At 42.2% G+C, this 21441-nt stretch overlaps 1 protein-coding gene across 1 annotated transcript in view; it reads left to right on the top strand.

Annotated features, from left to right (window-relative positions):
• UPP2 (uridine phosphorylase 2) overlaps positions 1 to 21441 on the top strand; it is an 80744-nt gene that overhangs the window by 48887 nt on the left and 10416 nt on the right. Inside the window, 7 exon segments of the mRNA XM_070423448.1 lie at positions 2194 to 2275; positions 2278 to 2313; positions 9554 to 9650; positions 9653 to 9711; positions 12669 to 12783; positions 15293 to 15502; positions 17997 to 18143. Coding sequence (XP_070279549.1) covers positions 2194 to 2275; positions 2278 to 2313; positions 9554 to 9650; positions 9653 to 9711; positions 12669 to 12783; positions 15293 to 15502; positions 17997 to 18143 — 746 coding nt within the window.

The following is a 21441-nucleotide window of genomic DNA, read 5'->3' as shown; positions in this document are numbered from 1 at the left end:
CATTAGCTATTGAAACAGACCACCAAGGAAAACTAAATAATGAACAAGTTTATTATAATGAATAGTCCTAATGAATTAGCAGGACTATTATAATTAATACAAGAGAATATAGTTAATGGTTTGAGAATTTCTTTTTGAAGATAGGAAAGCTGGAATACATCAGTGATTTTAAAAATACCAAGGCCCATATCTTCTTGACAATATAAATTAGAATTTCTAGGTTTGAACTTAGTTAGGTACCAGTGCTTTTTAAAGCACCCCACATGATCCTGATATGGAGTTAGAATTTGAAATCACTGAAGTAGATGAATGGCACTCTCTTCTAGGGTAAGGATAGAGTCAGCTAGGAATCCAAAGGAGAAGCATCAGAGAGGGAAAGCAGTTTGGCAGAGTCAAGCAGAAAAGTAAGAGAAGTTGGAAGAGAAAGTGGATGGCATATTTCTCAAACTTTAATGTGCAGAGAAATCACATAGGAGTTGCTTATAAGACAGATTTTGATTCAGGAGATCCTGCGTGGGGCCTGAGATTTTGCATTTCTAACAAGCCTCCATGGCAATGCTGCTGGTGAATCAACACACTTTTTCCAACAAGGGATCACTGGTGCATGTCCTCTTGCTTTTCACCAGGAGAGGAAAGGAGGTGTCCTTTTGCTTGGGGGCTTTGAGGCTTGTTCTGAAGTAGTAAAGTGTACTAACCTCATGGAATGCTTTATTTTTTCAAACCAGCCATGATCCACTAACTAATTAAGAATTTGTTACCTTAAATGTTTTTGAGCGGAAAATTAATAGTTCCACTTCCCGAACTTTAAATTTAATTTAACAAATAAAATTTGTTAAGACTGGGGATTAAAAAAAGACATATGAGACAGCTTGCATGAGAAAATTCACAATTTTTCTGGAGAGACAGAAAATTAACCCTTGAAGTGCTATCTATCAGCCTTAATGTGAAATACTTTCTTTAGGAGCACCGTGTGGGGTGGGAATTCATACTGACTGGGGAGGGAAGATGCTTGGAAAAAGCCTTCCAGGGGGAGGTGATATTTAAATTTGACCTTGAGGAATGGGTAGGATTCCCACATGTGAACAATGGAGGGAAGGGAGAAAGATGCTTCAGGAACAAAGGCCTAAAAAGGGATTTTCAACTTGGGTTGCACATCAGATCACCTGAGAAGATTTCAAAAATATTTCTCAGTCTCTAAATTCAGTGGGCCCTGGGCACCAGTGTTTTTAAACTATTTTTTAATGAGCAAACATCATTGGAAATATAGAAAAACACAAGAGTTTTGTTAAAATGTGTAGAGGCATTTACTGGGAAATGGAAGGAACATAGAGCGAAGAAGTCAGATAGTTCTTGGCAGAGATGGCTTGACCCGCTGTGGTGTGGGGTAATGATTATTGCTAATGGTTACAGTTGTGTGTAATCACTACTGCAATACCAAAGACTGAAGATGATGTGCCTTATAAATATGAATTAGATGGAATTAAGGTCATTCCTACAGCAGCAGTCAGCTCACCACTTGCATTATTTTACTGAGAGAGAGGAAGGACAGTAGCCCAGCTCGGCTCATATAGGCCTCAGGGCAATCTAGCAAAGCAGTTATTTTTTTTCACTATCCCCACTTTACAGATGAGGAAACTTTCAAAGAACAAAGATAAAATAGCTTACCCAAGGCTGCACAATGAGTACATATATGGTTGAACTGGTGGTGGAACCCAGGCAATCTGACTACAGATCCCAGGAGCCTATGTTGTGCAGCCTCCCATGCAAAGAAGGAAAAGAACCATGAGGGTCAGACAAGAACGGGGTAGAAAAGACGGTTCTGTAATCTACTGGTTGTAAAATCTTGCTCAAGTTTCTCAACTTCTGCAAGTCTTGGCTCCTTCACTTGTAAATTGCATTTATTAGTATTGCTTACCTAATAGAATGTTTATTAAAACTATATCTAGTTTTTATGGCAGTGTACAATTTTCATGCTTAAAGCTATGCCTGTGTGCACAGAAAATATTAGCCATTATTATTATTATTATTATTATTAGTGGTGCTTCTGTTTTTATTATAGTAGCATAATAATATTTGCTTCATGACAAATCATTCAATCCTAAATGAAAGTTTGTGTCCAATATTTGGGCTAGCGGTTATCATAGGCTTTCTCTCTAAATTTCTTCACATCTTTTTTTATATTATTTTTCCCAGAAAAAGTTTTGTTCATGTTAAAAATCCTTACCTGGATTCTATGGATGAAGACATTCTCTATTGCTTGGATTTGGGAACAAAAACACACACAACCTAGAAGCAATGTTTGAGGATGTAAAGGTAAAAGTATTTCTAACTTTGGGGAAAACTATCATGTTTCCCCTGCTGATATATTTTCTTTTATTTTCTCATCATAAACCTTACTCATTCAGCTGGTAAAATGTCAGAGGTCCCAATAGGAACTGATGTTCATTCTCTGAAGCAATTTGGAATGTATATATCTCGAACAATCATTTCCATTCTAACAAGACATCAAGGTTCCCAAACTAAATCTAATACATGCATGATTATTGGGCTGCTCTAGTTCCTAGAGATAAATACCATTTTATTGACAATACTGCTGGGTGCTGAGAATTCATTATGATTCAGTTCACCGTTTAACATCTATATTAATAGCTGAACTTATTCACATTTTATTAAATCATGGCCTAACTCAACAAAATTAACAATGCTATCTTGAGAAGAACTATTATTCAATATTTCATATTATTAAGATTTTTGTTATTTCATAAGAAACATTATGAAAAATTGTTTATGAAATATTGCTAGGGAAATTGTACTTCTCTAATATTTACTTTATCTTACATATATATATGTAATAAAATCAGCTCATGACCATTATTTAAAACTGGGAAAATATAACAAAACAAAGCAATAATTTTTAAAAATACACCTTAAAAAACTCCTACCATCTAAACATAGACATCAACCTATTTTCTTTTCTCCCAATTCTTTTTAATAAACAGATTTTAAAATAGTTGGAATTATATAATTGCATCCTAAATTTTTTACTTCACTTTATGTCATTAACATTTTCCCCATATTATGTCATTTTCTTGGAGACACATTGTTTATGGAAGTCAAGTGACTAAGCCATACATTATATAGTCTACTTTTGACCTTTATGTAAAAGTATTTTCTATTATAAACACCGTTGAAATGGGTACTAGGTGTACTGGTTAATAATGAGGATTTTTTCAATAGATGGAGTTACACATATGATTATATATATGCGATTTGATATGTATGCTATTTCATTGTATTGACAACAAGCTTCAAAAACTTCATATATCAAATTTTCTGAAGGTGTTAACATCATAAATATTTTTATAAATGTCGAATTTCATGCCAAAAAAAAGAGCATTTGCGTGAAGTTTTTTTTATTAATATATTTTATTGATTTTTTACAGAGAGCAAGGGAGAGAGAGAATTAGAAACATTGATGAGAGAGAAACATCAATCAGCTGCCTCCTGCACATCTCCCACTGGGGATGTGCCCGCAAGCCAGGCACATGCCCTTGACCGGAACCGAACCCGGGACCCTTCAGTCCACAGGCCAACGCTCTCTCCACTGAGCCAAACCAGTCTTGGCTGCGTGAAGTTTTTTAATTCATTACTTTATTTTGAAGAAAAGTGCTGCTGAAAGTTATCATATACTTTGGGAAGCTTATGGTGAATATGCTCCATCTCAAGATACTTGTGAATGCTGGTTTAAATGCTTTAAAAGCGATGATTTTGATGTGAAAGACAAAGAACGTCCAGGTCAACCGAAAAAGTTTGAAGACCAACAATTAAAAGCATTATTGGGTGGAGATGCATGTCAAACTCAAAAACAATTTGCAGAAAGATTAAATGGTGCTGAGCAAACAATTTCTGATCGTTTACAAGCAATGGGAAAGATTTTAAAGGAAGGAAAATGGGTGCCACACCAATTGAACAAAAGACAAATGGAAAACCGAAAAGTCATCATTAAAATGTTGCTTCAACGGCACAAAAGAAAGTCTTTTTTGCATCGAATTGTGACTGGCGATGAAAAGTGGATTTATTCTGATAATCCCAGATGCACAGAATCATGGGTTGATCCAGGTCAACCATCAACAAATCGCTTCGGAAAGAAGACAATGTTCTGCATTTGGTGGGATCAGGAAGGTGTGGTGTATTATGAGCTTTTAAAACCAGATGAAACTATTAATACTGATCGCTACCGACAACATATAATCCATTTGAACCACACTTTGATCGTGAAACGACCAGAATGGGCCAGAAGACACCCCAAAGTAATTTTGCTTCATGATGACGGACCATCACACACTTGAAAACTGCTTAAAGACACGTTAAAAGATCTTACCTGGGAAGTATTAACCCACCCGGTGTATTCACCAGACCTTGCTCCTTCAGATTACCACTTGTTCCGATTGATGGCACAAGCACTTTCTGAGCAGCATTTCAAAACGTACGAAGAAGTAGAAAATTGGGTCTCTGGTCTGCCTCAAAACAAGAAAAGTTCTATTGGGACAGCATTCACAAATTACCTAAAGATGGGGGAAATGTGTAGCTAGCGATGGACATTACTTTGAATAAAGCACTTTTGATGTTTCTCTTGAAATTATTGTGTTTTCTTTGATTAAAAAATCCACATTATTAATGCAGATTAACTATTAACCAGTTAATAATACCAATGAACTGTTAACCGGCTAATAATGCAGATTAATTGTTAACCGGTTAATGCAGATTATTAACCGGTTAATAATTAATCTGCATTATTCGCCAGTTAACAGTTAATCCGTATTATTAACCAGTTAATAATTAATCCGCATTATTAACCAGTTAACAGTTAATCCAGATTATTAATAGCATTATCTTCCAAGGAAAGGAGAACTGTGGGTGTATAAAACTCCAACCTTAAAGATTTTGACAATTATTCCTATTTTCTTACTATATTCTTTAAGTTTTCACTACCTGGTACTGCAAAATATCAGTGGCTTTGCACAATGTAAGTTTATTTCTTATTTATATCAAGTACAAAAAAATGGGTGTTCCCAGTTGATATGTGGCTTTCCTCCAACTGATGACTCAGGGACCCAGGCTCCTTCCATCTTGATGCTCTGTCACCTTTGCGCAGTGACTTGCAAATTTTCTCTGAGTGTCAACACCCATCCAGCAGACGGGAGAAGACAGTCTGTGGGATCACCAATGGGAGATTTCTGTGGGCTAGGACTGGAAGTGGCACCCATCACTTTTGCTCACATTCTAGTGGCTGAACTGAGGAAGACGGCCTTCTCTAATTGGAAAGGAGGCTGGGAAGTAGAGTTTAGTTGTATTCCCAGCAAGAAGGAGAAGCAGCTTTGGTGACTTTGTCATACTGACTAGAATGCATCAAAATTTAAAAATATACTGGGGGAGCATTAGACCTTATCTACTCAAACTCAACCTCTAATATGTCTTTTTTTATAAAATTACCATCATCACCTCTAATCTCTCCCTAGAAATTTCAAGCAACATGAAAAAGAATTACCCTATAACACTCTATAATACACATTTTAGAAGTGTTTATACTCCTTTGTAAACATACATCATACCCAAGCTGCAATAGGACCAGGTTAATAACAACATGGCAAAGGTAAGTCTTTTGAGATAGCAGGCATATTTGAAAGTGAGTTAATACTGGCAGCCTATAGCAAAGCATTTAACACATTTTTGTAATGCTTCAGACTTCTTCTCAATGCACTTTTATCTTCTTTGTTGAAACCAGGACAAATGATAATTTCGTTTGGACATAAATCACAGTAAGCGTCTCTTAAGGTCAGTGCTGGTTGGTGGTCCTCAGCTGTATTTTACTTCTCATTAAGGCAGCCAGACTTAAAATTGTGGCTGGGGGTGATATTTAGTAAGTCTGATTTAAGGGTAAGGCTTCAAGAATGAAAATGCTCTGTCTATACCTATCATCTTTATGTCACTAGAAGCATTCAGAAATTCCTGTTGATTACAGCAATATCTAGAGTTCAAAGAAGAATTCAAACTGTAAGCTATTCTAACATCTGTTTTTGGTTTTATGGTCAATCTGAACAGTTGTAATTTACATTCACTGGCACTACACAATGAGGTTATTTTCAAACTACTGTATTTTGAAAAAAAAAAAAACAACAACAAAAAAACCCCACCATCTTTGTACTTAGAACTTGAGCTAAGTCTTAATTGTCCATACCAACAGAAGGAAAAATTTTTATAAGTAATCAATAATAACTTAGAAACTCACTTTAGACCATGGTCTTACTCTCTTTGCTACCCAGCCTGTATGGCTCACTCCCACTGCAGTTCATTACCAACTTTAAGCCCCATCAGGGAAACTCATCAGAAGCCACAGAAAAGACAAAATGAGGATAGAAGAGAAGCAGAGGGCGGATAAAAGGATAATTACATCCCATAGTTGAAATTGGAATATTGCTAAATGGAAACAGAACACATCATGTAACCAGACCACCCAACAGTCATAGTAAATCATTTGTGAATGGGGTTGCCTACTCTACAACCTCAGTTCAGTATTTCCTTAGACAGATATTCTTTCTCCCTATGCGTGACCTCACCAGTAATCCTTCTGATCCTCTGCCTAGTGCTGCCCACCTTGGCCAGGCACCACCAACTGCCCTTGTCTCACTGGACTTGAACCAGCTTCTTTTGTACTAAGTTCTGCAATCTACACTAATAAAAGAGAAAAATGATAATTGGCGTACGACCGCTACCCTTCCGATTGGCTAATCAGCGTATCCTTATGCAAATTAACTGTCAGCCAAGATGGCGGCCGGCAGCCAGGCAGCTGGAAGCGAACATGAGGCTTGCTTGCTCCCGTGACTGCAGATTCCAACGTTCCCCGCCTGACTTGCCGGACTCTGAGCTGGCAGTTTGAAACATTCTAACAAATATAGCCGGCTGGGATCTCAGAGCTGAAGTTATACATTGTTTCGATTATAGAACGGCAAACAAACCAGCAGCGGAAGCCTCAGAGCTAGAGCCAGAGCTAAAGCTGGCCCAGAAGAAAAAAAAAAAAAGAAAAAAAGGAGTGGTTGGGAGCTTCAGTCAAAACCCCTAGCCTGAAAGCAGCCCTCAGCCCCTCACCCAGACTGGCCAGGCACCCCAGTGGGGACCCCCACCCTGAAGGGTGTGTGACCAGCTGCAAACAGCCATCATCCCCTCATCCAGGCTGGCCAGGCACCCCAGTGGGGACCCCCACCCTGATCCAGGACACCCTTCAGGGTAAACCAGCCGGCCCCCAGGCCTCTGTCCTATATAGTAAAAGGGTAATATGCCTCCCAGCACCGGGATCAGCGGAGCCGCGAGGCCTCCTGGCACCAGATCAGCATGACAGGGGGCAGCGCCCAAACCCCCTGATCGCCCTGCGGCTCTGTGTGTGACAGGGGGTGGTGCCCCAACCCCCCCCCCCCCCCCCCACCACCACAGGCCCTGCTCTGTGTGTGACGGGGTAGATCCATAACCTCCCCATCGGCCCTGCCCTAAGTGTGACAGTGGTGGCGCCCCAACCCCCTGATTGGCCCTGCTCTGTGGGTGACAGGGGGCGGTGCCCTAACTCCCCTATCGGCCCTACTCTGTGCGTGACAGGGGGGAGCTCCCCAACCCCCTGATGGGCCCTGCTCTGTGCGTGATGAGGGGAGGGGCAGTGCCCCAACCCCCTGATTGGCCCTGCTCTGTGGGTGACAGGGGGCGGTGCCCTAACTCCCCTATCGGCCCTACTCTGTGCGTGACAGGGGGGAGCTCCCCAACCCCCTGATGGGCCCTGCTCTGTGCGTGATGAGGGGAGGGGCAGTGCCCCAACCCCCTGATTGGCCCTGCTCTGTGAGTGACAGGGGGCAGTGCCCCAACCCCCTGATTGGCCCTGCTCTGTGAGTGACAGGGGGCAGTGCCCCAACCCCCTGATGGGCCCTGCTCTGTGCATGACAGGGGGTGGCGCCGCAACCTCCCCATTGAACCTGCCTTGAGTGTGACAGGGGGCGGTGCCCCAACCCCCCAATCAGCCCTACCCTGAGCGTGACTGAGGGTGGCATCGCAACCTCCCAATCCGCCCTGCTCTGTGCATGACAGGGGGCGGCGCCCCAACTCCCCAATCAGCCTTGCTCTGAGCCTGACCAGGGGCTGCACCTAGGGATTGGGCTTGCCCTCTGCCACTCAGGAGCAGGCCTAAGCCAGCAGGTCATTATCTCCCGAGGGGTCCCAGACTGCGAGAGGGCACAGGCCGGGCTGAGGGACCCCCTCTTCCCCCCCGAGTGCACAAATTTTTGTGCACCGGGCCTCTAGTACAGAAATAATAAGCCAGCTCAAGAGCAGGGCAGGAAACTGCTACACGATATGACAAGTAGTACTTACCATTTGTCGAATGCTCAGAAGACACCTGGCTTTGTACAATGTCCTCTGCCATAGCCGATCCTATTTTCTCCTTACAAAACCATCCAAAGGGTACTGTGTTTTCTACGTTGGAGGTGACAATTGGAGGCACATAGAGAGGACATGGGTGACACTCAGCAAGTTGCTTAGTCAGTGATGGGTTTGGGTGCAAAGCCAGATTTATCTCCAAGGGCAGGTCCTTCACCACTGTGCTGCCTTATCTGTCACTGAGCTTCTGCAGGCTCTGCACCTCCCTGCTTAGCTTAGATGCCCTGATGGCTGTGCTGCCTCGGGCCTCTGACACCTGCTGCTGCTCATCCTGGTACCCACCAGGCTGGCAGCTCATCCGTGTTGCTGGGAGGCCATTCTGATCCTCTCCCACATCCACTGCTCCCATCCCTCATGGATCCCTTATAGGTTATTACACAAGCGCCTCCAAGACAGTTTTATAACCATATTTTATTAAATGTGACACTCTTGACTGCCATGCCTGTTGAAATTCCAGAGATGTTAAATTGTGAATACAGCAAAACCAAATTATTGGAGCTGATGAAATACTGTAGTGAGATTACTAGTCCACAATAAGGCCTGTTCCAGGAGAATTTCTTCTGAGTGAGAAGAAATTTTTGATGTGATTATTTTTGTAAAGCTTTACGTGAACATAGCACATTTTACAATAAAAACTTCTGACTGGGGATTTGGGATGAAGAAACATGTCTACACCTCATAGTTCCCCTTTTGCTATGTTACTTGCATCCCCCATGCTCAGTATTTACTTACCGAGCATTTAGCCTGCTAATGCCCAACAGGAGGCTGCTGATGTCGCCTGAGGAGCTTGCGCATGTTCCCTGTGAACTAAAACACCAGGAAACACCGACTTGAACAAAAGCAACACTTGCTTTGATTTCGTGATGATCTTTTTCTTTACTAATTAAGCACCACAAACTGTGTGTCTTATTGACAGGTCAAGGATGCAAATTAGTTAACTCATGAACATAACCCATAACATCTACACATACTCTTAGTTAAGTTACTAAAAAATAAAGTAAAATCATGAACGTTGAAAGCTGCCCCTCGGTTCTGATCCCAGTCATTAAGGCAGGTGGTTGCTACTTTTTATCAACAGTTTGTCTGCATTGGTGGGAAACCCAACAGGATGAAAGCATTTGCACTGTTTATGCATAAGGAGCTCAGGTTGCAGGACAGCGGGGAGGACATGAAGGACATTGTGCCGGGACGGACAGATACTGTATGTACAAAATCCGTCCCGTGCTCTCCATCAGCGTAAGTACTCCAGGCCTGCACTCCGGTAGCCATCAGGGCTCACAGAAAAAGAGGAAGCTTCTGTGCCTGGGGTTCTTTCCCCTCCTGCTTTGCCTTCTCACACAATTAAATTAAGTTTCCAGGTGTGACATTCTTTGCCGGAAAAAGTCCCAGGGGCAGAACATAGCATTCTGTGTCACTTTAGTTTATTAGTTACCACTTAGCTACTCACATTAGGGGGAAAAACCCTCAAAGCACACTTCCTTTCTTTAGTTTGTGACCGATTAAGCCACCAGTAATTTCCTTTCCTCTGTCCCTTCTCCAGCTTTGGGAATTTTGAGCTTTAAGTTTACAGGGGCCAATTTTCAGGCTTGCCTGAGGCTGCCGTCTAACACTGCAATAAGCCAGCTGAAAAGCTGGTCATGCGTTTCCGCAGAGCTCCGGTGAATTGCTCTCCTGTATTTAGACTATGCTGACAGCTATGGGCATACAGTGTCCTAAGACAAAATGGAAGTGGATTAATTTGCAGTTGTAAAGAACACATGGACCATTCCCTCTGGGACTCAGGGTGGCACACCCGGAGGGCAGTGGATAGGTGTGTGCATGGAGCTTGCCTTTCTAAGTGTGTCTCTGCCACAGGGCTGGATTCTGAAACAATAGCTCGAGTCTGTCACATGGCTGGACACTGCAGTCCTCATAGAGGGCAGAGCCAGGCTAGGGAACGAGGAAGAGTCCTCTGCAGAGTGTGACAATTCTAAGGAGCTGAATCATATGTGACTCCGGCACCAGGGAAGAGCCAGCAATCCTTGATTACTCTAAGTACCTGGCGAGGGAAGGATGGATGACCATGGCCGGAAGCCTGGAGTAAAGAAGGGAAAATTACCCAACGCCCAGGGGGCCTCTAAGTCAGTGGTTCTCAACCTTCCTAATGCCGCGACCCTTTAATACAGTTCCTCATGTTGTGGTGACCCCCAACCATAAAATTATTTTCATTGCTACTTCATAACTGTAATTTTGCTACTATTATGAATCGTAATGTAAATATCTGATATGCAGGATGTATTTTCATTGTTACAAGTTGAACATAATTAAAGCATAGTGATTAATCACAAAAACAATATGTAATTATATATGTGTTTTCCGATGGTCTTAGGCGACCCCTGTGAAAGGGTCGTTCGACCCCCAAAGGGGTCGCGACCCATAGGTTGAGAACCGCTGCTCTAAGTTCATCTCCCATCTGGGTCAAGAATGCCTGAAACTTGCTTTGGGTTCAAATGAGAGAATCAATTCATTTGTTCATTCAACAACTATAGAATATCTATAATGGAAGGAAACTCAATGTTGTTTGATCTAGGCAAATTTTGTCTTACTAACTTTTGTTTGACATTTAGACTACAACTGTCATTTTGTTTCTTGCACAATGAATGGGTGAGGACAAAAAATAAGGTTTCTAAAACTGTGAAATTATTGTAAATAAGCAGTAAAACTTAAGAGTAAGATATAAAAACAGCAGTAATATGGATCATGCCCAGAGGTCAGGCAATTCAAAATGGGCCTCCCTGGGCATACAGAGGATTTCCAATTTAGGCCCCTTCTTTGAAAAGTCTTTCTCTCCAGCAGCTGAGGGGAGTGTGTGTGTGTGTGTGTGTGTGTCAGAGAGAGAGAGACTTTAGCAGAAAGACACAAGCCCATTTGTCATTTTGCTACCATATCACATAATAAGTGATCATTATAAACCTATCACATATCTGATGTAGAAGGAACTAATAGATCAAATAATGGTTCGTTGCTTAATGTGCAGCTGAGCAAATGAGATTTAGAGAGTTTGCTCTTTAGTGGCAGAGTCAGGGCCAAAGCCCACACGTGTTCATCTTGGACATAGAAATTAATTCAGGTTTGACTCGTGTCTCCAGGAGACTTACAATGCTTTTGGAAGTCAGGGCATATTCCATGGAAACCGAATGTGGGAACCTCAGAGGCTCAAATTTGTCATCGTTTAATATTCTTGATGACAAGAAGGAGGGAACTCATGGGAGGGAACCACGGTCGTGGCTGCAGTGGTTTTCCTGATTTGCTAACGAGACCATCAGTGGCAGAAATCACCTGCTGCCAAGATAACCCTGCTGCTTTCGGCACCCAAGTCTCTGTGCCCAAGGGCAGAACTAGAACACACGTGACCCTCTGATGCTAGGCTAGGCATAAAATGGCCTCTGATTCCGAACTCAGCTCCAGCCACTGCAAATTCCACATGACGGATCGTTCTGGAGAGTTACTAGAACATATTAATCACCAGGAGTTGCCACATCCTCTTGTTGGCCCCTCTTCTGGTGACATTGACTGTCCGGTTCCAAATGCTGAGGAAAACCGGGATTATGGTTGTAACCTGTCACAATTTACCCTCACCTGCACATTCACTATCCACTCTACATTGCTGGATCTGGATGGAACCCACGTGTCTACTCCGTATGCTCCAGAGCTCGCACAGAATTTGCAGCAAACGAGTAAGGCCACCTGAGAGCAATGCCGCAGATTCACCATTTCATTTAGTGGGGTGGAAAGGGACTGATCCCCTGACAGCAAAGTTTGTATTTCCTCGATATCAAGTCAATCTCGGGAAAAAACTCTATTTCGCAGGCTCAGCGTAAAGAGCCCAGAGGGGAGACGAGCAGTGGCACTGCCCTGACACACCAGTACACCGTGCCATCGTGGGCCACCTTCCTTCTGCTCCCAACGACCAGGCTGCACTCAGCTTACCTGGCAGGGAGCTGCCGCTCGCTGGTCCTCACAGATGGGCATATCTATCAGCGTGTCATGTAGGTGTCAGTTAGAGCTGACTTACGGTTCCCCCAGCTTTGGCAAAGTCATAATGATTATGTAAATTTCTCTGAGGGCTGTTAACTTGTAATGAAGAAAGAAAATATGTCCTGTGCATATATCAGTTAGCGAGATGTAGAGTGACGTTCCCTTTCTCTCAACAGCATGGCATGGGGATCCTCTCCATTTCGATCATGCTGCATGAACTCATCAAATTACTGCACCATGCCCAGTGTTGTGATGTCACCATGATCAGAATGGGTACACCAGGGGGAATAGGTGAGGTGTTTGATTTCTACTGTTAAATCCCAGGGATTGTTCCCTGCAAAGCAGCTGCCAAAAGACACCAACATTCCCCGAACCCAGCAGAAATCCAGATGGGCTAAGGAGTGTCAGGAAGCTCAGCTTGAGGACATTTAACAAAATTAAAGAAATATTTTCTTTTTATCTCCCTTTTTTTTCTCTCCATGGAAAACTGGAGTGGACTTAGGTGTTCTTATGGGGAAGAGTGGGAGAATTGCTAAGGACTATGTTTTCAGGATAAGAGAAAGTTTTGAGGGTTACAGTAAATTTTGAGGTGTAGAGATTTTATGTGACAGAAACAAGTGCTTTCAAGTAAAAAGAAATAATCACTATTAATTGTCTTATTTGTCAGCTAAGTAAGCACACATCATAGGAAAATATTGTTTTTAGCTCACGCTGGTGACTGCATCCTTTTTCTTGGCTGTTTCTTTTCCTTATCAACACACCAGAACAGGCCACGCTGGGCCTTTAGGGAAGGGCCAGCTAGAGCTTCCTCAAGTCTTCCCAGAGCTTCTCCTCTCCCTGCCTCCTGGCTGGTCAGGCCTCTGGGCAGGGCCTTCTTCATGCTTCCACCTTGAGCTGAGGTCAAGTTATTTTTTCAAGCTTTTCGTCAGGAGCAGATCATGCGAGGAGCCATTTTACTATGTCGCCATGTGCAGATACAGACAGAGCATTGTAACTGGAACGTTTGGCTGACAGAGTGACAAGACTGAAGGAAAATTCTAAAAAGGGCTGAGATTTTTGTCTGAGAACTACACATATTTGGAGCAAGAAGGGACCTTTAGAAATCCTCAAACAAAACACTAGAGAATGACTTGTCCAGTATCACGGAGCTTCAGGTGGCTGGGCCATGCTTCCCCAGAAACAGACATATTTAGAAAGACTGGGCTCTTCCCACAACTGTGGTCCAGGAATAAAGTCCACCCGAGGCGCTCAAAGGTGGGACTAAAGTGAAAGGACTTCTGTAGATGTCCATCCCGACAGAGGGGAATGTGAGCATCAGTGCCAGATGAGCTATCCTTCAAGATGCCTTTCTTTTGGCCTCTGAGAGACTTTAACTAGGATACACATGTCCTAACACATCTAAATATTAGCAAGACATCATTTTGATGCCCACATTTCCAACTTCCTTCTCAATCATTTTCCTATTCCTAGAATATTTCAAATAATTCAATGAGCCACTTCTTTGACTTATTTAAAAAGTGTCTGACCCACCAAGGCTCATTCATCAGAGTCGATCTTGGGTCCCTAGGTGGATCTCCTAAATTAACCCCATGTTGATCAATACTGAAATTTATAAAAACCCAGAAGGATATGGCTGTCCTCGATAGAAGGCCAGATAGTAAGTACTTAAGGCTTTGTAGTATGAAAGCAACCATAGACAACACATAATGAATGAATGTGGCCGTGATCCAAGAAAACTTTACTTACAAAGACGGTCTGAATTTGGCCCATGGATTGTAGTTTGCAGATGTCTGCCCTATGGCATCTCTATGGAAGCATTTGCTCATTCGATACATTTTTATTAAGTATCTATAATGCGATAGGCATAACGCTAGAACTAGGGAGACAACAGTGAACAATGCTCTTGACTTTATAGAGCTTATGTTTAATCAGGGCCATAGGCAAACAAATGAGTAATTACAAAAAGTGAGCTGAGTGTTAGAACAGGAGTCTAGGGCACTGCCATTGTATAGTCCCTTATTTTGGCTCTAAACAGAAATCAGAATGGGTCAAAGACTGGGTCATAGGCTGGCCCTGAGGAAATTTACTGTCACCAACCTATGTTGCCTTTTTATCCCCGCTGTTCCCCCTCCTGAATTCAGACCTTTTGAAGAAAGTGACTTAAGCCCATACCTGAAGAATGAGTTGGTGTTAGTCTGATGAAAAGGAGTGGGGAGGACAAAAGAGCATTCCAGCAGGGAGAAGAACAGTCCAGAAAATGGTTTCTCAAGTCCCTGTGACTTAGTTACTAAGGCCCATGAGCAAGCCAGACTTCGTAGCCCTGGAAGGTCAGCCAGGAGGCCTAATTTACATGGGGTCAGAGAGGGGAGGGGGGGATGTGAGGAGAATCAGAAGGAAGGGGGGATATAGATGCAAAGAAATTACAGTAATCAAGGAGATGCAGAGAAGATTAAATATCAAGTAGTCACATCATTTTAGGCAAGCTACTTGCTGGCAGGCTCACTTAGTTTTTTCCTGACCTAATTTATTCAAATTTGAGCCTGAAGGCCAATACTAATTTGCATGTCCAAGAGTCATGTTTGTCTTGAAATCTAAACCCCATCACATTGTAAATGTGAATCTGGGAAGACAGCACATGCAAATGCTTGTTCTGAATGTTATTATTTAATTGCATTTGGAAAAAAAATAATTTAAAGGATGGAAAGAGGGAGAACCATTAGCAACGAGCATTAATTAATGTTGGCAGAATTGATTACATACTCTGTGTCAAAGTAACCACTCATTTATTCCCGCATCCCAGGGGTCACACAGGGGTCTGTTGTAATAACAGACACAGCTGTGGACTCCTTCTTCAAGCCCAGATTTGAACAGGTTGTCTTGGACAACGTTGTCACCCGAAGTACTGAACTTGACAAGGAACTGGCGGAGGAACTCTTCAACTGCCGCAGAGAAATTCCCAACTTCCCAACCCTCATTGGACATACGATGTGTACCTATGATTTTTATGAGGGTGAGAAGAATTTATAAATTGCGAAAGCAACTCTTTGTTATTCAAACCCACCATTTATATGAAAACCTTCACTTTAGAAATTTAAAAGTTTGGGATTTTAAAAGGGACTGAGTTGGCTGGGTGTGGCTCAGCAGTTGAGCATCGACCCAGGAACCAAGAGGTCACCAGTTCAATTCCCAATCAGGTCACATGCCTGGGTTGCAGGATTGATCCCCAGTGGTGGGCATGCAGGAGGCAGCTGATTGATGATTGTCTCTCATCATTGATGTTTCTATCTCTCTCTTCCTTCCTCTCTGAAACAAATAAAAATATATTTTAAAAAATAATAATAAAAAAAAATAAAATAAAAAGGGACTGAAACAGCCTTTTTAACTCCCTATAGCAGAGGAACGTAGGAATAGAATGAGCAGCAGAGAAACACCCATAGTGATTATGTATTGAGAGTGGGTTAAATCCTCCAAGGACAAATTGAAACTAAAATGCAATTAATGATGTTAGCAAAATCTTCTCTCTGTTAAAGCCTTTCATTTCAATTGATGACTCTGGGAGGAGGGGAGTGTGCTGATTCTGTGTTTCTGCCATTTTGGGGTACGATCACCTACAGCACAAAGTGACCTGGTACTCAGGAAAGAGTGGGACCCAGAAAACAGTTAGGGGAGGAATTCCAAAGGGATGGGTGGTATTGAGGTTATCCTTTTTTTTCTCAGTGACAATTAAAGTGTTCCCAAATCAAGTTGAGGAGCAAATTGAAGGTGACTGCTAAGTAGCTTTTGTAACAAGTGATGAGAAGCCAGGAGAATAAAGTGTCAAGGGCAGACCCTGCTCATTCCAAGAAAGAAAGAATCTAACCGGGGGTGGTGCCATTCCTTGGAGGGCATTCTAGAAAAATTGTAGTGTGGTTCTGTTTTAGTATGTTCACCAAAGTACACATTATTTCATTTTAAATTATTTTCCTTTGGATCAAACTTAGGCTATTATATTACAATTTTAAAATTACATATGGATATAGGCTATAGTATCTGTAAATGTTACTTCAGGTTAATAACATTTTATTTTATAACCTATTATTATAAAACAGGAGGCATGCTGGGTGTGAGAGGATGGAAACTCTCTGTCATAGATTTGGCCGCTTCGTTGGGAGGGTCAAGGGTGGGTATAAAGCAGATCTTACAAATGACAGCCCTTTGGAGCCCCTATTTTCTTTGGTCTGCACAGAATTTTTAAAATGTGAATTATTTTGCCAACATTTATAATTTCTTGAAATTTCACATGAAAATCCATAGTTTGGGCTCCTTGAAATACCATAGCATTAAAAAATTTTAAATAATGCACGGCAGCCTGGCAAGCCCAGCCGACACGAAGGAGCACTCAGCTGACATTCAGTGAAGGGGAGGGCGGCGGCTCCCTCCAGGTCCTGCAGACCTCACTGACATCACCTGCTTGGCTTCGGGGACATCTGAGTTGGAATTGCTTAAAGAACACTATAGTAGAGGGGCTGGCAGGCAGCCTTAAGGAGGAAGGGACAAGGAGAAGCAGACAGCCGGGGGGGGGGGGGGGGGGGGCCGGGGGGGAAGTAGCCTGAAAGATTAAAAGGGAGGAAAGGCAGCCAAAAAGAGGACTGTGTAAATAATGATGGTGACAGAGTGCCGTCGGCCTCCCTGCTCCAACCCAGGCCATCCTTGGGCGTGTGGTGGGGAGAAGTCTGTTCCCAGAGCCTGCAGGGTGGAGGAGGAGTGAGAGCATTAGATTTTTTCCACCTCCTTCCAGCCCCACTAATTGATACAAGAGAGATTAAGTGATAAATGAACACCGAGAGCATCACAGAAGGGAAAAGGTGATCACCAAAGGGTGCAGGCAGCTTAGAGCTGCGTGGAGAGAAGAGGGTGGACACATTGGTACCATTGTCATGAAGGGTAGATGCAGAGTTGCAGTATCCAAACCATGGTCCTGCTCCTCAAGGAGCTCAGAGCATCACTAAGGTTTGACATCTCTTCTCCCCCAGCTCCTGGCCCCGGGCCATCACCCAGTCCCGGGAGCCAACCAGAGGTTTTCCTCAAAGGGCAGATCTCTCAGTGACCCAAAGGTTCAACGTTTCCTCTTTGAAAGTAGCAAGTAATCTCTGGAGTGACAGTTTGGCACTGCGTGAATATCTTGTAACCCAACTCTCTTTTACCCAATGATTTTAGCCTGGGTTACAAAATGATGATTTTCTAATTCCATTATCCCTGGGCACAGTGCTGGTTGCCGTGGCCGCCTGCCCCAGAGCCAGGGCACTCAGCACCGTGGAGACTACTCTCTACACAGGGGACACTGGAGTAGGGCACAGCCTTGCTCCCGGTCCAGTGATAGGAAGACTCGGTCAGCGGGTTTATCCTACCTGGGGCGCAGGCTCAAGAGTCAGTCGGCTGCGGAGCACTCAGCTGACAGCAAGCCTCTTGGTGGTGCCGCTGCTACTGTCCTCATCAGGTTGCTCACTGCTCTCTGTCTCTTTCAGGCCAGGGTCGACTAGATGGAGCCCTGTGCAGCTTTTCCAGAGAGAAAAAGGTAGATTACTTGAAGAGAGCACATATAGCTGCTGTCAGGAATATTGAGATGGAATCTACAGTGTTTGTGGCCATGTGTAGACTCTGTGGTCTGAAAGGTAAGTTCTTCATGAATGTCTAGGGTGCAAGTCTCTTATTTTATAAAGTTACTTTCACTCTGCAGAAGAAGAAAAAGCTATAGAGTCATTTAGGTTGAATGCATGCCTTATAATTGTTTATAATATGGATTATCTCACAATGTCTTGTGAGTGGGCAGGATATTATTCCCACCATGCAAATGAGGAAACCAAGCCTTAAGGGTCAAAAGCAAGTTGCCCAAGGTCACCAGCCAGTGGGTTATGTAGCGAGGACGTGAAAGAAAGTTCCACTTTCTTCATCTGGGTAGTGGCTGCTATTTTCTATTACAATTTAATTTATCAAGACATGACACAAATAACATATTTCAAAAATAGTGAGTGGAGTAGTGGTGCATTTTTAAAGTTAATTTACATGCATTTTTGCTTTTTTCAACTTTCTATTTTGAAAAATTTCAATAATACAGAAAATTGAAAGAATAGCTTAATAGATACCTATATGCTCTTTACCAAGATTCAATAATTTTTAGTATTTTGCCACATTTGTGCATGCTCTCTAAGTGTGTGTGTGTGTGTGTATATATATATATATATATATATATATATATATATTATACATATATATATCTGTATATATATGTGTGTGTGTATGTATGTATATAAAGCACCCCTATTTGCCTTTGCTCCTGAATCATTTATAAATGAATTGTAAACATCATGCCACTTAACTCTTATACCTCAGCATCATTTCCTAAGAATAAAAATATTCTCCTAATGACCACAATACCATATCAAAACAAAAAAGGCTAAAAAAATTTAAATAAGTTTCATAACAAGACTTAACATCCATCCCATATTTAAATTTTTCTAAAAGTATCTTTTATAGAATTTTTCCTTAACCAATATCAAATTAATTCTATACATTATATTACTTAATTGTTATATCTCTGTAGTTATTACATCTAGAACATTCACCTTACTTTTCTTTTTTCTCAAGACAGTAGGTTTGTTTTTTGTTTTGTTTTTTTAGTCCAGGGTGTTATCTTGTAGAATATCCCATGTTCTAGATCTGCCTGTGTGGTTCACCATGGGGTTTCACTTGTTCCTCTAGGCTGCATTTTTCTTGTAAAGTGGAAGTGAGGTCAAGTGACTTGATTAGATACAATTGTATGGCAAAAACACTTCAGAGTAATGGAAACTCTCCAATGCACCGCATCAAGGAGATGTAGTGTGAGGGTGTTCCACTATTAGTAATTTCGAGTTGCATCACTTGGTTCAAGTGCTAACTGCCATCTCACGCCATTGAAAAGCTAAAGTCTTCGCTTTGTAAGTAGCAAGTAATCTCTGGGGTGATAGATAATCTGGCGCTGTGTGCATACCCTATAACCCGGCCATCTTTTACCCAATGATTTTAGCATGGGCTGCAAAATGATGGTTTTTCTCACTCCATCGTTCCTCCTACGTTTATTAGCTAGCATTCTTCTTTAAGACGAGCTTTACATCCTCACACACATTTCTGCCTTTATTTCTTTCTTTCTTTTTGGTTGGGATGAGTCATTGTTGCATTGTGGATTTTGTTCAAGTCAATGTGTTATAAATGGATCTGTCATTATTTTTTTGATACTCAAATTATCCCAAATTTGGCCAGGAAGAGGCCCCTCTATTGCACCCCCTTTTTTTTGTCCCTTTGAAGTAAACCTGTTAGCTCTTGAGAATTTTTTCACTTTCAGGCACAACAGGATGCCAAGGCACCAGTTGCATTTTCCTTGACTCAAGTCTGGAATCAGCCATTTCTCCAGCAAGTTCTTGTCCCTTTTAGTGGAGAATGATATTAAGAAACCAAACGGGTGCAGCATTTTTTTTATTTTCAGTGAAATTATTCCAATAGAAACACCAACCTTGGACCAGCACCAAGAAAACTTATTGAAGTAAAACGTAACTTTCATGAGCACTAGTCAGTATAACTATTCTGTCTGATTTTTAATTATTTTCATAGTTATCTTTTAGATTTAATTTTTTAAAAATTTTTTGATGGAAGAGAGTAAAGCTGCAAAGTGAGTAAAGTATTCATTATTAAGTTACTATGAAAGCCTCAGATCTATAGCATAATAGCACCATCTAAAATAATGGTTTTGATGTTCAAGAAAATGTTGGAGCAACTTTTTTTAGAACTTACAGTTTTGCGTTTCACACAGGGACTATCTTTTTTCCAGAAAAAAATATCCATAAAATATGTCATTGATTCAAATGTGTTTTATAGTGTGCCTACTGAGTGCATGGCACAATTACAAGGCTGGTTTTTAAATCAGATTTTGACTGATAAGATTTATCTCGATAATTTTCTTCCTGGACAAAGAAGGAGTTTCTTCTGTGCATCAGCAAGTGGCTTGAGTGCTCAAGCCCTGAGTATATAGCAGTGGACACCACAGATAAAATCTCCACTTATGGAACCTAGTGAGAGAGACGAACAACAAAGACTAATGTCTAATAACTTAGTGATACATCAGATGCTGAAGAGTGCTATGGCTAAAACAAGGCAGGGAAAGGAACAAAGATGACCAAAATAGGGAGAAAACCATCATTTTAAGTGGCATGGTCAGGGAAGGATGCACAGGGAAGGTGCCATTTTAGAAAATGCCATGTGGACATAAGGTAAAGAGCAGTTTGGGAAACGCAAATCTAAGGCACGTGGCAGGAGCATGCAGGGGTGTGGGAGGAACTAGGAGGCCAGTGAGGCTGGAGGGGAGGGACAGCAGTGGAGAGTGGCGGAGATGGCAGGTGCAGGTGGTGTGGTCACTGGGAGGAGTGTGACTTTCACTCTGAGCAACACAGGAAGTCACTGGAGGGCTTTGAAGAGAGAAGTGGCTAGGTAGGACTTAGGTTTTAACAGGACCACACTGCCTGCTAGGTTAGGAAGAGCCTACTGGGGTGAAGGGCAGAAGCAGGGAGGAGAATACGAGGGCAAATGCAGCAGGCCGGGAGAGATGGTGGACCAGGGTGAGGGCAGTGAAGGTGGTGAGCAGTCTGAGTCTAGGCACATCTGAAGGCAAATCTAATGAAATTTGTTGACAATGCGATGTGAATGTTGAGAAAAAGACAGGACTTAAGAATGATATCCAGGTTTTTGGCCCAAACATCTGGAAAGATGGAGTTGTAATTAGTTGGGAGAGAGAAAATTAGGTGAGGATTTGGGGCTGTAGACATCAAATGGAGGTTAAGCAAGCAGATGGATTTATGAATCTAGAGTTTAGGCAAGAAGTTTGGGCTGGAGAAGTAAAATTGTACGTTGACAGCACATAGCTGACAATTAAAGCCATGCAAC

This window comes from Myotis yumanensis, unplaced genomic scaffold (genome assembly GCF_028538775.1).
Source record: "Myotis yumanensis isolate MYYU_CA2020_CCGP unplaced genomic scaffold, mMyoYum1.0.hap1 SCAF_8, whole genome shotgun sequence".
In the NCBI taxonomy this organism is placed as follows: Eukaryota; Metazoa; Chordata; class Mammalia; order Chiroptera; family Vespertilionidae; genus Myotis; species Myotis yumanensis.
The sequence above is the reverse complement of the archived record's forward strand: the minus strand, read 5'-3'. Positions and strand labels throughout refer to the sequence as shown.